The sequence below is a fragment of the Oncorhynchus kisutch genome, linkage group LG7 (assembly GCF_002021735.2).
Source record: "Oncorhynchus kisutch isolate 150728-3 linkage group LG7, Okis_V2, whole genome shotgun sequence".
NCBI classification, from domain to species: Eukaryota; Metazoa; Chordata; class Actinopteri; order Salmoniformes; family Salmonidae; genus Oncorhynchus; species Oncorhynchus kisutch.
Genome location: NC_034180.2, coordinates 56738075 through 56754783, shown reverse-complemented (window position 1 = coordinate 56754783; position 16709 = coordinate 56738075). Strand labels below are relative to the sequence as shown.

Below are 16709 nucleotides of genomic sequence, written 5' to 3'. Positions count from 1 at the left end.
GGAGCTATAAGACACAGGGACCTATAAAACACAGGGACCTATAAGACACAGGGACCTATAAGATACAGGGACCTGTAGGACCTATAAGACACAGAGACCTGTAAGACACAGGGACCTGAAAGACACAGGGACGTATAAACACAGGGACCTATAAAACACAGGGACCTGAAGGACCTAAAAGACACAGGGACCTGTAGGGCCTGAAAGACAAAGGGACCTATAAGACACAGGGACCTATAAGACTCAGGGACCTATAAGACTCAGGGACCTATAAGACACAGGGACCTAAAAGACACAGGGACCTGTAAAACACCGGGACCTGTAAGACCTATAAGACACAGGGACCTGTAGGACCTATAAGACACAGAGACCTATAAGACACAGGGACCTGTAAGACACAGGGACCAAATAAGACACAGGGACCTGTAAAACACAGGGACCTGTAAGACCTATAAGACACAGGGACCTGTAGGACCTATAAGACACAGAGACCTAAAAGACACAGGGACCTTTAGGACCTATAAGACACAGGGACCTATAAGACACAGGGACCTATAAGATACAGGGACCTATAAGACACAGGGACCTATAAGATACAGGGACCAAATAAGACACAGGGACCTGTAAAACACAGGGACCAAATAAGACACAGGGACATGTAAAACACAGGGACCTATCAGACACAGAGATCTGTAAGACACAGGGACCTATAAGACACAGAGACCTATAAGACACAGAGACCTGTAAGACACAGAGACCTATAAGACACAGGGACCTATAAGACACAGGGACCTATAAGACACAGGGACCTAAAAGACACAGGGACCTGTAAAACACAGGGACCTGTAAGACCTATAAGACACAGGGACCTGTAGGACCTATAAGACACAGAGACCTATAAGACACAGGGACCTGTAAGACACAGGGACCTGTAAGACACAGGGACCTGTAAGACACAGGGACCTAAAAGATACAGGGACCTGTAAGACACAGGGACCTATAAGACACAGGGACCTATAAGACACCGGGACCTGTAGGGCCTGTAAGACACAGGGACCTATAAGACACAGGGACCTGTAGGGCCTGTAAGACACATGGACCTATAAGACACAGGGACCTGTAAGACACAGGGACCTAAAAGATACAGGGACCTATAAGACACAGGGACCTATAAGACACCGGGACCTGTAGGGCCTGTAAGACACAGGGACCTGTAAGACACAGGGACCTATAAGACACAGGGACCTGTAGGACCTATAAGGCACAGAGACCTGTAAGACACAGGGACCTATAAGATACAGGGACCTGTAAGACCTATAAGACACAGAGACCTATAAGACACAGGGAGCTATAAAGCACAGGGACCTATAAGACACAGGGACCTATAAGACACAGGGACCTATAAAACACAGGGACCTAAAAGACACAGGGACCTGTAGGACCTATAAGACACAGGGACCTATAAGACACAGGGACCTATAAAACACAGGGACCTATAAGATACAGGGACCTGTAGGACCTATAAGACACAGGGACCTATAAGACACAGGGACCTATAAGATACAGGGACCTGTAGGACCTATAAGACACAGGGACCTATAAGACACAGGGACCTATAAAACACAGGGACCTAAAAGACACAGGGACCTGAAGGACCTATAAGACACAGGGACCTGTAGGACCTATAAGACACAGAGACCTGTAAGACACAGGGAGCTATAAAGCACAGGGACCTATAAGACACAGGGACCTATAAGACACAGGGAGCTATAAGATACAGGGACCTGTAGGACCTGTAAGACACAGAGACCTGTAAGACACAGGGACCTGAAAGACACAGGGACGTTTAAAACACAGGGACCTATAAAACACAGGGACCTGAAGGACCTATAAGACACAGGGACCTGTAGGACCTATAAGACACAGAGACCTAAAAGACACAGGGACCTTTAGGACCTATAAGACACAGGGACCTATAAGACACAGGGACCTATAAGATACAGGGACCTATAAGACACAGGGACCTATAAGATACAGGGACCAAATAAGACACAGGGACCTGTAAAACACAGGGACCAAATAAGACACAGGGACCTGTAAAACACAGGGACCTATCAGACACAGAGACCTGTAAGACACAGGGACCTATAAGACACAGAGACCTGTAAGACACAGGGAGCTATAAAGCACAGGGACCTATAAGACACAGGGAGCTATAAGATACAGGGACCTGTAGGACCTGTAAGACACAGAGACCTGTAAGACACAGGGACCTGAAAGACACAGGGACGTTTAAAACACAGGGACCTATAAAACACAGGGACCTGAAGGACCTATAAGACACAGGGACCTGTAGGACCTATAAGACACAGAGACCTAAAAGACACAGGGACCTTTAGGACCTATAAGACACAGGGACCTATAAGACACAGGGACCTATAAGATACAGGGACCTATAAGACACAGGGACCTATAAGATACAGGGACCAAATAAGACACAGGGACCTGTAAAACACAGGGACCAAATAAGACACAGGGACCTGTAAAACACAGGGACCTATCAGACACAGAGACCTGTAAGACACAGGGACCTATAAGACACAGAGACCTGTAAGACACAGAGACCTATAAGACACAGGGACCTGTAAGACACAGGGACCTGCAAAACACAGGGACCTATCAGACACAGAGACCTGTAAGACACAGATACCTATAAGACACAGGGACCTGTAAGACACAGGGACCTATAAGACACAGGGACCTAAAAGACACAGGGACCTGTAAGACACAGGGACCTGCAAAACACAGGGACCTATCAGACACAGAGACCTGTAAGACACAGATACCTATAAGACACAGGGACCTGTAAGACACAGGGACCTATAAGACACAGGGACCTAAAAGACACAGGGACCTGTAAGACACAGGGACCTATAAGACACAGGGACCTATAAGATACAGGGACCTGTAGGACACAGGGACCTGTAAGGCCTGTAAGACACAGGGACCTATAAGATACAGGGACCTATAAGATACAGGGACCTATAAGACACAGGGACCTATAAGACACAATCGCTGGGGCCTACCGATACACATCTTATGGACCTGTACCAATAACTGGGACCTACCGATACACATCCTATGGACCTGTACCAATCACTGAGGCCTACCGATACACATACTATGGACCTGTACCAATCACTGTGTCCTACCGATACACATACTATGGACCTGTACCAATCACTGGGGCCTACCGATACACATCTTATGGACCTGTACCAATCACTGGGGCCTACCGACTGCAATAGCCGGTGAAGTGTGAGCATTTTGAACTTGCAAACCATGAGGTGCTTTTTTAAAACACCAAGTTCATGATGGGGTATAACATTCCATCACTCTTGGGAAATAAGAAGTACCTGCTGTGCCAAACGCTCTGCACTTCCGAGACGGAGACCACCCAAATAGCCTGCTTTGAAGATGATGTGTTATAACCTGTATGATGTGTAATAACCTGTGTGATGTGTTATAATGTGTTTGTGTTTAACCTCGTTATGATGTGTTATAACCTGTGTGATGTGTTATAATGTGTTTGTGTAATAACCTCGGTATGATGTGTAATAACCTCTATGATGTGTTATAATGTGTTTGTGTAATAACCTCGGTATGATGTGTTATAACCTGTATGATGTGTAATAACCTGTGTAATGTGTTATAATGTGTTTGTGTAATAACCTCGGTATGATGTGTTATAACCTGTATGATGTGTTATAACCTGTGTGATGTGCTATAATGTGTTTGTGTAATAACCTCGGTATGATGTGTAATAACCTCTATGATGTGTTATAATGTGTTTGTGTAATAACCTCGGTATGATGTGTTATAACCTGTATGATGTGTAATAACCTCTATGATGTGTTATAATGTGTTTGTGTAATAACCTCGGTATGATGTGTTATAACCTGTATGATGTGTAATAACCTGTGTAATGTGTTATAATGTGTTTGTGTTATAACCTCGGTATGATGTGTGGTAACCTCTGTTTCCACAGCTGCAATGTGAAGAGTCTCCAGAGACGTCATGTCTGTATCTCTCGTCTGGAGCGGCCTCAGAACTGGGGAGAGAACTGCTGTGAAGTCCGTTATGTCATCCTCATCCTGGCCCCACTCAAAATGGTAACTATGGCATTCTCAACCTGGCCCCCCTCAAAATGGTAACTATGCCATTCTCTTCCTGGCCCCATTCAAAATGGTAACTATGCCATTCTCATCCTGGCCCCACTCAAAATGGTAACAATGTCATTCTCACCCTGGCCCCACTCAAAATGGTAACTATGGTATTCTCATCCTGGCCCCACTCAAAATGGTAACTATGGCATTCTCTTCCTGGCCCCACTCAAAATGATAACAATGGCATTCTCACCCTGGCCCCACTCAAAATGGTAACTATGTCACCCTCATTCTGGCCCCACTCAAAATTGTAACTATGGCATTCTCTTCCTGGGCCCACTCAAAATTGTAACTATGGCATTCTCATCCTGGCCCCGCTCAAAATGGCAACTATGGCATTCTCATCCTGGCCCCACTGAAAATGGTAAATATGGCATTCTCATCCTGGCCCCACTCAAAATGGTAACTATGGCATTCTCATCCTGGCCCCACTCAAAATGGTAACTACGGCATTTTCTTCCTGTCCCCACTCAAAATGGTAACTATGGCATTCTCAACCTGGCCCCACTCAAAATGATAACTATGGCCTTCTCATCCTGGCCCCACTCAAAATTGTAACTATGGCATTCTCTTCCTGGCCCCACTCAAAATGGTAACTATGGCATTCTCATCCTGGCCCCACTCAAAATGGTAACTATGGCATTCTCATCCTGGCCCCACTCAAAATGGTAACTATGGCATTCTCATCCTGGCCCAACTCAAAATGGTAACTATGGCATTCTCTTCCTGGCCCCACTCAAAATTGTAACAATGGCATTCTCACACTGGCCACACTCAAAATGGCAACAATGGCATTCTCACCCTGGCCCCACTCAAAATGGTAACTATGATATTCTCATCCTGGCCCCACTCAAAATGGCAACAATGGCATTCTCACCCTGGCCCCACTCAAAATGGTAACTATGCCATTCTCTGCCTGGCCCCACTCAAAATGGTAACTATGCCATTCTCTGCCTGGCCCCACTCAAAATGGTAACTATGCCATCCTCATCCTGGCCCCACTCAAAATGGTAACTATGCAATCCTAATCCTTGCCCCACTCAAAATGGTAACTATGTCACCCTCATCCTGGCCCCACTCAAAATGGTAACTATGGCATTCTCATCCTGGCCCCACTCAAAATGGTAACTATGGCATTCTCTTCCTGGCCCCACTCAAAATTGTAACTATGGCATTCTCTTCCTGGCCCCACTCAAAATGGTAACAATGGCATTCTCACCCTGGCCCCACTCAAAATGGTAACTATGGTATTCTCATCCTGGCCCCACTCAAAATGGTAACTATGGCATTCTCATCCTGGCCCCACTCAAAATGGTAACTAGGGCATTTTCTTCCTGGCCCCACTCAAAATGGTAACTATGGCATTCTCTTCCTGGCCCCACTCAAAATGGTAACTATGGCATTCTCATCCTGGCCCCACTCAAAATGGTAACTATGGCATTCGCATCCTGGCCCCACTCAAAATTGTAACTATGGCATTCTCTTCCTGGCCCTGCTCAAAATGGCAACTATGGCATTCTCATCCTGGCCCCACTGAAAATTGTAACTATGGCATTCTCATCCTGGCCCCACTCAAAATGGTAACTATGGCATTCTCATCCTGGCCCCACTCAAAATGGTAACTATGGCATTTTCTTCCTGGCCCCACTCAAAATGGTAACTATGGCATTCTCAACCTGGCCCCACTCAAAATGGTAACTATGGCCTTCTCATCCTGGCCCCACTCAAAATTGTAACTATGGCATTCTCTTCCTGGCCCCACTCAAAATGGTAACTATGGCATTCTCATCCTGACCCCACTCAAAATGGTAACTATGGCATTCGCATCCTGGCCCCACTCAAAATTGAAACTATGGCATTCTCTTCCTGGTCCCACTCAAAATGGTAACTATGGCATTCTCTTCCTGGCCCCACTCAAAATTGTAACTATGGCATTCTCTTCCTGGCCCCACTCAAAATGGTAACTATGGCATTCTCTTCCTGGCCCCACTCAAAATGGTAACTATGGCATTCTCATCCTGGCCCCACTCAAAATGGTAACTATGGCATTCTCATCTTGGCCCCACTCAAAATGGTAACAATGGCATTCTCACCCTGGCCCCACTCAAAATGGTAACTATGGTATTCTCATCCTGGCCCCACTCAAAATGGTAACTATGGCATTCTCTTCCTGGCCCCACTCAAAATGGTAACAATGGCATTCTCACCCTGGCCCCCACTCAAAATGTAAACTATGTCACCCTCATCCTGGCCCCACTCAAAATGGTAACTATGTCACCCTCATCCTGGCCCCACTCAAAATTGTAACTATGGCATTCTCTTCCTGGCCCCACTCAAAATGTAAACTATGTCACCCTCATCCTGGCCCCACTCAAAATGGTAACTATGTCACCCTCATCCTGGCCCCACTCAAAATTGTAACTATGGCATTCTCTTCCTGGCCCCACTCAAAATTGTAACTATGGCATTCTCTTCCTGGCCCTGCTCAAAATGGCAACTATGGCATTCTCATCCTGGCCCCACTGAAAATTGTAACTATGGCATTCTCATCCTGGCCCCACTCAAAATGGTAACTATGGCATTCTCATCCTGGCCCCACTCAAATGGTAACTATGGCATTTTCTTCCTGGCCCCACTCAAAATGGTAACTATGGCATTCTCAACCTGGCCCCACTCAAAATGGTAACTATGGCATTCTCATCCTGACCCCACTCAAAATGGTAACTATGGCATTCGCATCCTGGCCCCACTCAAAATTGAAACTATGGCATTCTCTTCCTGGTCCCACTCAAAATGGTAACTATGGCATTCTCTTCCTGGCCCCACTCAAAATTGTAACTATGGCATTCTCTCCCTGGCCCCACTCAAAATGGTAACTATGGCATTCTCTTCCTGGCCCCACTCAAAATGGTAACTATGGCATTCTCATCCTGGCCCCACTCAAAATGGTAACTATGGCATTCTCATCTTGGCCCCACTCAAAATGGTAACAATGGCATTCTCACCCTGGCCCCACTCAAAATGGTAACTATGGAATTCTCATCCTGGCCCCACTCAAAATGGTAACTATGGCATTCTCTTCCTGGCCCCACTCAAAATGGTAACAATGGCATTCTCACCCTGGCCCCACTCAAAATGGTAACTATGTCACCCTCATCCTGGCCCCACTCAAAATGGTAACTATGGCATTCTCAACCTGGCCCCACTCAAATGGTAACTATGGCCTTCTCTTCCTGGCCCCACTCAAAATTGTAACTATGGCATTCTCTACCTGGCCCCACTCAAAATGGTAACTATGGCATTCTCAACCTGGCCCCACTCAAAATGGTAACTATGGCCTTCTCATCCTGGCCCCACTCAAAATTGTAACTATGGCATTCTCTTCCTGGCCCCACTCAAAATGGTAACTATGGCATTCTCATCCTGACCCCACTCAAAATGGTAACTATGGCATTCGCATCCTGGCCCCACTCAAAATTGAAACTATGGCATTCTCTTCCTGGTCCCACTCAAAATGGTAACTATGGCATTCTCTTCCTGGCCCCACTCAAAATTGTAAACTATGGCATTCTCTTCCTGGCCCCACTCAAAATGGTAACTATGGCATTCTCTTCCTGGCCCCACTCAAAATGGTAACTATGGCATTCTCATCCTGGCCCCACTCAAAATGGTAAACTATGGCATTCTCATCTTGGCCCCACTCAAAATGGTAACAATGGCATTCTCACCCTGGCCCCACTCAAAATGGTAACTATGGTATTCTCATCCTGGCCCCACTCAAAATGGTAACTATGGCATTCTCTTCCTGGCCCCACTCAAAATGGTAACAATGGCATTCTCACCCTGGCCCCACTCAAAATGTAAACTATGTCACCCTCATCCTGGCCCCACTCAAAATGGTAACTATGTCACCCTCATCCTGGCCCCACTCAAAATTGTAACTATGGCATTCTCTTCCTGGCCCCACTCAAAATTGTAACTATGGCATTCTCTTCCTGGCCCTGCTCAAAATGGCAACTATGGCATTCTCATCCTGGCCCCACTGAAAATTGTAACTATGGCATTCTCATCCTGGCCCCACTCAAAATGGTAACTATGGCATTCTCATCCTGGCCCCACTCAAAATGGTAACTATGGCATTTTCTTCCTGGCCCCACTCAAAATGGTAACTATGGCATTCTCAACCTGGCCCCACTCAAAATGGTAACTATGGCATTCTCATCCTGACCCCACTCAAAATGGTAACTATGGCATTCGCATCCTGGCCCCACTCAAAATTGAAACTATGGCATTCTCTTCCTGGTCCCACTCAAAATGGTAACTATGGCATTCTCTTCCTGGCCCCACTCAAAATTGTAACTATGGCATTCTCTTCCTGGCCCCACTCAAAATGGTAACTATGGCATTCTCTTCCTGGCCCCACTCAAAATGGTAACTATGGCATTCTCATCCTGGCCCCACTCAAAATGGTAACTATGGCATTCTCATCTTGGCCCCACTCAAAATGGTAACAATGGCATTCTCACCCTGGCCCCACTCAAAATGGTAACTATGGAATTCTCATCCTGGCCCCACTCAAAATGGTAACTATGGCATTCTCTTCCTGGCCCCACTCAAAATGGTAACAATGGCATTCTCACCCTGGCCCCACTCAAAATGGTAACTATGTCACCCTCATCCTGGCCCCACTCAAAATGGTAACTATGGCATTCTCAACCTGGCCCCACTCAAAATGGTAACTATGGCCTTCTCTTCCTGGCCCCACTCAAAATTGTAACTATGGCATTTCTTCTACCTGGCCCCACTAAAATCGGTAACTATGGCATCTCTTCCTGGGCCCCACTCAAATGTAACTATGGCATCTTCATCCTGGCCCCACTCAAAATTGTAACTTATGCATTCGCATCCTGGCCCCACTCAAAATTGTAACTATGGCATTCTCATCCTGGCCCCTCAAAATTTGTAAACTATGGCATTCTCTTCCTGGCCCCACTCAAAATTGTAACATGCTTCTCTTCCTGGCCCCACTCAAAAATTGTTAACTATGGCATTCTCTTTCCTGGCCCCACTCAAAATTGTAACTATGGCATTCTCTTCCTGGCCCCACTCAAAATTGTAACTATGGCATTCTCTTCCTGGCCCCACTCAAAATTGTAACTATGGCATTCTCTACCTGGCCCCCACTCAAAATGGTAACTATGGCATTCTCTTCCTTGCCCCACTCAAAATTTAACTATGATATTCTCTTCCTGGCCCCACTCAAAATGGTAACTATGCCATTCTCTGCCTGGCCCCACTCAAAATGGTAACTATGCCATCCTCATCCTGGCCCCACTCAAAATGGTAACTATGCAATCCTAATCCTTGCCCCACTCAAAATGGTAACTATGTCACCCTCATCCTGGCCCCACTCAAAATGGTAACTATGGCATTCTCATCTGGCCCCCACTCAAAATGGTAACTATGGCATTCTCTTCCTGGCCCCACTCAAAATTGTAACTATGGCATTCTCTTCCTGGCCCCACTCAAAATGGTAACAATGGCATTCTCACCCTGGCCCCACTCAAAATGGTAACTATGGTATTCTCATCCTGGCCCACTCAAAATGGTAACTATGGCATTCTACTTCCTGGCCCCACTCAAAATGGTAACAATGGCATTCTCACCCTGGCCCCACTCAAAATGGTAACTATGTCACCCTCATCCTGGCCCCACTCAAAATGGTAACTATGTCACCCTCATCCTGGCCCCACTCAACATTGTAACTATGGCATTCTCTTCCTGGCCCCACTCAAAATTGTAACTATGGCATTCTCTTCCTGGCCCCGCTCAAAATTGGCAACTATGGCATCTCATCCTGGCCCCCACTGAAAAATTGTAACTATGGCATTCTCATCCTGGCCCCACTCAAAATGGTAACTATGGCATTCTCATCCTGGCCCCACTCAAAATGGTAACTAGGGCATTTTCTTCCTGGCCCCACTCAAAATGGTAACTATGGCATTCTCTTCCTGGCCCCACTCAAAATGGTAACTATGGCATTCTCATCCTGGCCCCACTCAAAATGGTAACTATGGCATTCGCATCCTGGCCCCACTCAAAATTGTAACTATGGCATTCTCTTCCTCGCCCCACTCAAAATGGTAACTATGGCATTCTCTTCCTGGCCCCACTCAAAATTGTAACTATGGCATTCTCTTCCTGGCCCCACTCAAAATTGTAACTATGGCATTCTCATCCTGGCCCCACTCAAAATGGTAACTATGGCATTCGCATCCTGGCCCCACTCAAAATTGTAACTATGGCATTCTCTTCCTGGCCCCGCTCAAAATGGCAACTATGGCATTCTCATCCTGGCCCCACTCAAAATTGTAACTATGGCATTCTCATCCTGGCCCCACTCAAAATGGTAACTATGGCATTCTCATCCTGGCCCCACTCAAAATGGTAACTATGGCATTCTCTTCCTGGCCCCACTCAAAATGGTAACTATGGCATTCTCTTCCTGGCCCCACTCAAAATGGTAACTATGGCATTCTCATCCTGGCCCCACTCAAATGGTACTATGGCATTCTGCTCCTGGCCCCACTCAAAATTGTAACTATGGCATTCTCTTCCCTGGCCCCACTCAAATGGTAACTATGGCATTCTCTCCTGGCCCCACTCAAAATTGTAACTATGGCATTCTCTTCCTGGCCCCCACTCAAAATGGTAACTATGGCATTCTCTTCCTGGCCCCACTCAAAATGGTAACTATGGCATTCTCATCCTGGCCCACTCAAAATTGTAACTATGGCATTCTCTTCCTGGCCCACTCAAAATGGTAACTATGGCATTCTCTTCCTGGCCCCACTCAAAATTGTAACTATGGCATTCTCTTCCTTGCCCCACTCAAAATTGTAACTATGGCATTCTCTTCCTGGCCCCACTCAAAATGGTAACTATGGCATTATCTTCCTGGCCCCACTCAAAATGGTAACTATGGCATTCTCTTCCTGGCCCCACTCAAAATGGTAAATGGCATTCTCTCCTGGCCCCACTCAAAATGGTAAACTATGGCATTCTCTTCCTGCCCCACTCAAAATGGTAACTATGGCATTCTCTTCCTGGCCCCACTCAAAAATTGTAACTATGGCATTCTCTTCCTGGCCCCACTCAAAATGGTAACTATGCCATTCTCATCCTGGCCCACTCAAAATGGTAACTATGGCATTCTCATACCTGGCCCCACTCAAAATGGTAACTATGGGCATTCTCTTCCTGGCCCACTCAAAATGGTAACTATGGCATTCTCTTCCTGGCCCCACTCAAAATGGTAACTATGCATTCTCACCCTGGCCCCACTCAAAATGGTAACTATGGCATTCTCGTCCTGCCCCACTCAAAATGGTTAAACTATGCATCCTCATCCTGGCCCCACTCAAAATGGTAACTATGCATTCTGCTTCCTGGCCCCCACTCAAAATTGTAACTATGGCATTCTCTTCCTGGCCCCACTCAAAATTGTAACTATGGCATTCTCTTCCTGGCCCCACTCAAAATGGTAACTATGGCATTCTCTTCCTGGCCCCACTCAAAATGTAACTATGGCATTCTCATCCTGGCCCCACTCAAAATTGTAACTATGGCATTCTCTCCTGGCCCCACTCAAAATGGTAACTATGGCATTCTCATCCTGGCCCCACTCAAAATTGTAACTATGGCATTCTCATCCTGGCCCCACTCAAAATTGTAACTATGGCATTCTCTTCCTGGCCCCACTCAAAATGGTAACTATGGCATTCTCTTCCTGGCCCCACTCAAAATGGTAACTATGGCATTCTCTTCCTGGCCCCACTCAAAATGGTAACTATGGCATTCTCTTCCTGGCCCCACTCAAAATGGTAACTATGGCATTCTCTTCCTGGCCCCACTCAAAATGGTAACTATGGCATTCTCTTCCTGGCCCCACTCAAAATGGTAACTATGGCATTCTCTTCCTGGCCCCACTCAAAATGGTAACTATGGCATTCTCATCCTGGCCCCACTCAAAATGGTAACTATGGCATTCTCTTCCTTGCCCCACTCAAAATTGTAACTATGGCATTCTCTTCCTTGCCCCACTCAAAATGGTAACTATGGCATTCTCTTCCTGGCCCCACTCAAAATTGTAACTATGGCATTCTCTCCTGGCCCCACTCAAATGGTAACTATGGCATTCTCTTCCTGGCCCCACTCAAAATGGTAACTATGGCATTCTCTTCCTGGCCCCACTCAAAATGGTAACTATGGCATTGCTCTTCCTGGCCCCACTCAAAATGGTAACTATGGCATTCTCTTCCTGGCCCCACTCAAAATGGTAACTATGGCATTCTCTCCTGGCCCCACTCAAAATTGTAACTATGGCATTCTCTTCCTGGCCCCACTCAAAATTGTAACTATGGCATTCTCATCCTGGCCCCACTCAAAATTGTAACTATGGCATTCTCATCCTGGCCCCACTCAAAATTGTAACTATGGCATTCTCTTCCTGGCCCCCACTCAAAATTGTAACTATGGCTTCTCATCCTGGCCCCACTCAAAATTGTAACTATGGCATTCTCATCCTTGGCCCCACTCAAAATGTAACTATGGCATTCTCTTCCTGGCCCCACTCAAAATTGTAACTATGGCATTCTCTTCCTGGCCCCACTCAAAATGGTAACTATGGCATTCTCACCTGGCCCCACTCAAAATTGTAACTATGGCATTTCCTTCCTGCCCCACTCAAATTGTAACTATGGCATTCTCTTTCCTGCCCACTCAAAATGGTAACTATGCATTCTCTTCCTGGCCCCACTCAAAATGGTAACTATGGCATTCTCTTCCTGGCCCCACTCAAATGGTAAACTATGGCATTCTCTTCCTGGCCCCACTCAAAATGGTAACTATGGCATTCTCTCCTGGCCCCACTCAAAATGTAACTATGCATTCTCATTCCTGGCCCACTCAAAATGGTAACTATGCATTCTCTTCCTGGCCCACTCAAAATGGTAAACTATGGCATTCTCTTCCTGCCCCACTCAAAATGTAACTATGGCATTCTCTTCCTGGCCCCACTCAAATTGTAACTATGGCATTCTCTTCCTGGCCCCACTCAAAATGGTAACTATGGCATTCTCATCCTGGCCCCACTCAAAATGGTAACTATGGCATTCTCTTCCTGGCCCCACTCAAAATGGTAACTATGGCATTCTCTTCCTGGCCCCACTCAAAATGGTAACTATGGCATTCTCTTCCTGGCCCCACTCAAAATTGTAACTATGGCATTCTCTTCCTGGCCCCACTCAAAATGGTAACTATGGCATTCTCTTCCTGGCCCCACTCAAAATGGTAACTATGGCATTCTCTTCCTGGCCCCACTCAAAATGGTAACTATGGCATTCTCTTCCTGGCCCCACTCAAAATGGTAACTATGGCATTCTCTTCCTGGCCCCACTCAAAATGTAACTATGGCATTCTCTTCCTGGCCCCACTCAAAATGGTAACTATGGCATTCTCTTCCTGGCCCCACTCAAAATGGTAACTATGGCATTCTCTTCCTGGCCCCACTCAAAATTGTAACTATGGCATTCTCTTCCTGGCCCCACTCAAAATGGTAACTATGGCATTCTCTTCCTGGCCCCACTCAAAATGGTAACTATGGCATTCTCTTCCTGGCCCCACTCAAAATGGTAACTATGGCATTCTCTTCCTGGCCCCACTCAAAATGGTAACTATGGCATTCTCTTCCTGGCCCCACTCAAAATGGTAACTATGGCATTCTCTTCCTGGCCCCACTCAAAATGGTAACTATGGCATTCTCTTCCTGGCCCCACTCAAAATGGTAACTATGGCATTCTCTTCCTGGCCCCACTCAAAATGGTAACTATGGCATTCTCTTCCTGGCCCCACTCAAAATGGTAACTATGGCATTCTCTTCCTGGCCCCACTCAAAATGGTAACTATGGCATTCTCTTCCTGGCCCCACTCAAAATGGTAACTATGGCATTCTCTTCCTGGCCCCACTCAAAATGGTAACTATGGCATTCTCTTCCTGGCCCCACTCAAAATGGTAACTATGGCATTCTCTTCCTGGCCCCACTCAAAATGGTAACTATGGCATTCTCTTCCTGGCCCCACTCAAAATGGTAACTATGGCATTCTCTTCCTGGCCCCACTCAAAATGGTAACTATGGCATTCTCTTCCTGGCCCCACTCAAAATGGTAACTATGGCATTCTCTTCCTGGCCCCACTCAAAATGGTAACTATGGCATTCTCTTCCTGGCCCCACTCAAAATGGTAACTATGGCATTCTCTTCCTGGCCCCACTCAAAATGGTAACTATGGCATTCTCTTCCTGGCCCCACTCAAAATGGTAACTATGGCATTCTCTTCCTGGCCCCACTCAAAATGGTAACTATGGCATTCTCTTCCTGGCCCCACTCAAAATGGTAACTATGGCATTCTCTTCCTGGCCCCACTCAAAATGGTAACTATGGCATTCTCTTCCTGGCCCCACTCAAAATGGTAACTATGGCATTCTCTTCCTGGCCCCACTCAAAATGGTAACTATGGCATTCTCTTCCTGGCCCCACTCAAAATGGTAACTATGGCATTCTCTTCCTGGCCCCACTCAAAATGGTAACTATGGCATTCTCTTCCTGGCCCCACTCAAAATGGTAACTATGGCATTCTCTTCCTGGCCCCACTCAAAATGGTAACTATGGCATTCTCTTCCTGGCCCCACTCAAAATGGTAACTATGGCATTCTCTTCCTGGCCCCACTCAAAATGGTAACTATGGCATTCTCTTCCTGGCCCCACTCAAAATGGTAACTATGGCATTCTCTTCCTGGCCCCACTCAAAATGGTAACTATGGCATTCTCTTCCTGGCCCCACTCAAAATGGTAACTATGGCATTCTCTTCCTGGCCCCACTCAAAATGGTAACTATGGCATTCTCTTCCTGGCCCCACTCAAAATGGTAACTATGGCATTCTCTTCCTGGCCCCACTCAAAATGGTAACTATGGCATTCTCTTCCTGGCCCCACTCAAAATGGTAACTATGGCATTCTCTTCCTGGCCCCACTCAAAATGGTAACTATGGCATTCTCTTCCTGGCCCCACTCAAAATGGTAACTATGGCATTCTCTTCCTGGCCCCACTCAAAATGGTAACTATGGCATTCTCTTCCTGGCCCCACTCAAAATGGTAACTATGGCATTCTCTTCCTGGCCCCACTCAAAATGGTAACTATGGCATTCTCTTCCTGGCCCCACTCAAAATGGTAACTATGGCATTCTCTTCCTGGCCCCACTCAAAATGGTAACTATGGCATTCTCTTCCTGGCCCCACTCAAAATGGTAACTATGGCATTCTCTTCCTGGCCCCACTCAAAATGGTAACTATGGCATTCTCTTCCTGGCCCCACTCAAAATGGTAACTATGGCATTCTCTTCCTGGCCCCACTCAAAATGGTAACTATGGCATTCTCTTCCTGGCCCCACTCAAAATGGTAACTATGGCATTCTCTTCCTGGCCCCACTCAAAATGGTAACTATGGCATTCTCTTCCTGGCCCCACTCAAAATGGTAACTATGGCATTCTCTTCCTGGCCCCACTCAAAATGGTAACTATGGCATTCTCTTCCTGGCCCCACTCAAAATTGTAACTATGGCATTCTCTTCCTGGCCCCACTCAAAATGGTAACTATGGCATTCTCTTCCTGGCCCCACTCAAAATGGTAACTATGGCATTCTCTTCCTGGCCCCACTCAAAATGGTAACTATGGCATTCTCTTCCTGGCCCCACTCAAAATGGTAACTATGGCATTCTCTTCCTGGCCCCACTCAAAATGGTAACTATGGCATTCTCTTCCTGGCCCCACTCAAAATGGTAACTATGGCATTCTCTTCCTGGCCCCACTCAAAATGGTAACTATGGCATTCTCTTCCTGGCCCCACTCAAAATGGTAACTATGGCATTCTCTTCCTGGCCCCACTCAAAATGGTAACTATGGCATTCTCTTCCTGGCCCCACTCAAAATGGTAACTATGGCATTCTCTTCCTGGCCCCACTCAAAATGGTAACTATGGCATTCTCTTCCTGGCCCCACTCAAAATGGTAACTATGGCATTCTCTTCCTGGCCCCACTCAAAATGGTAACTATGGCATTCTCTTCCTGGCCCCACTCAAAATGGTAACTATGGCATTCTCTTCCTGGCCCCACTCAAAATGGTAACTATGGCATTCTCTTCCTGGCCCCACTCAAAATTGTAACTATGGCATTCTCTTCCTGGCCCCACTCAAAATTGTAACTATGGCATTCTCTTCCTGGCCCCACTCAAAATGGTAACTATGGCATTCTCTTCCTGGCCCCACTCAAAATGGTAACTATGGCATTCTCTTCCTGGCCCCACTCAAAATGGTAACTATGGCATTCTCTTCCTGGCCCCACTCAAAATGGTAACTATGGCATTCTC

General features: G+C 46.5%; 1 protein-coding gene across 1 annotated transcript in view; it reads left to right on the top strand.

Moving 5' to 3' along the window:
* The window catches only part of LOC116374607 (sodium bicarbonate transporter-like protein 11), a 51351-nt gene that overhangs the window by 16952 nt on the left and 17690 nt on the right, over window positions 1–16709 (top strand). Inside the window, exon 3 of the mRNA XM_031828102.1 lies at window positions 4049–4172. Within this exon, the coding sequence (XP_031683962.1) occupies window positions 4049–4172 (124 nt within the window). The remainder of the gene's footprint in view (window positions 1–4048; window positions 4173–16709) is intronic.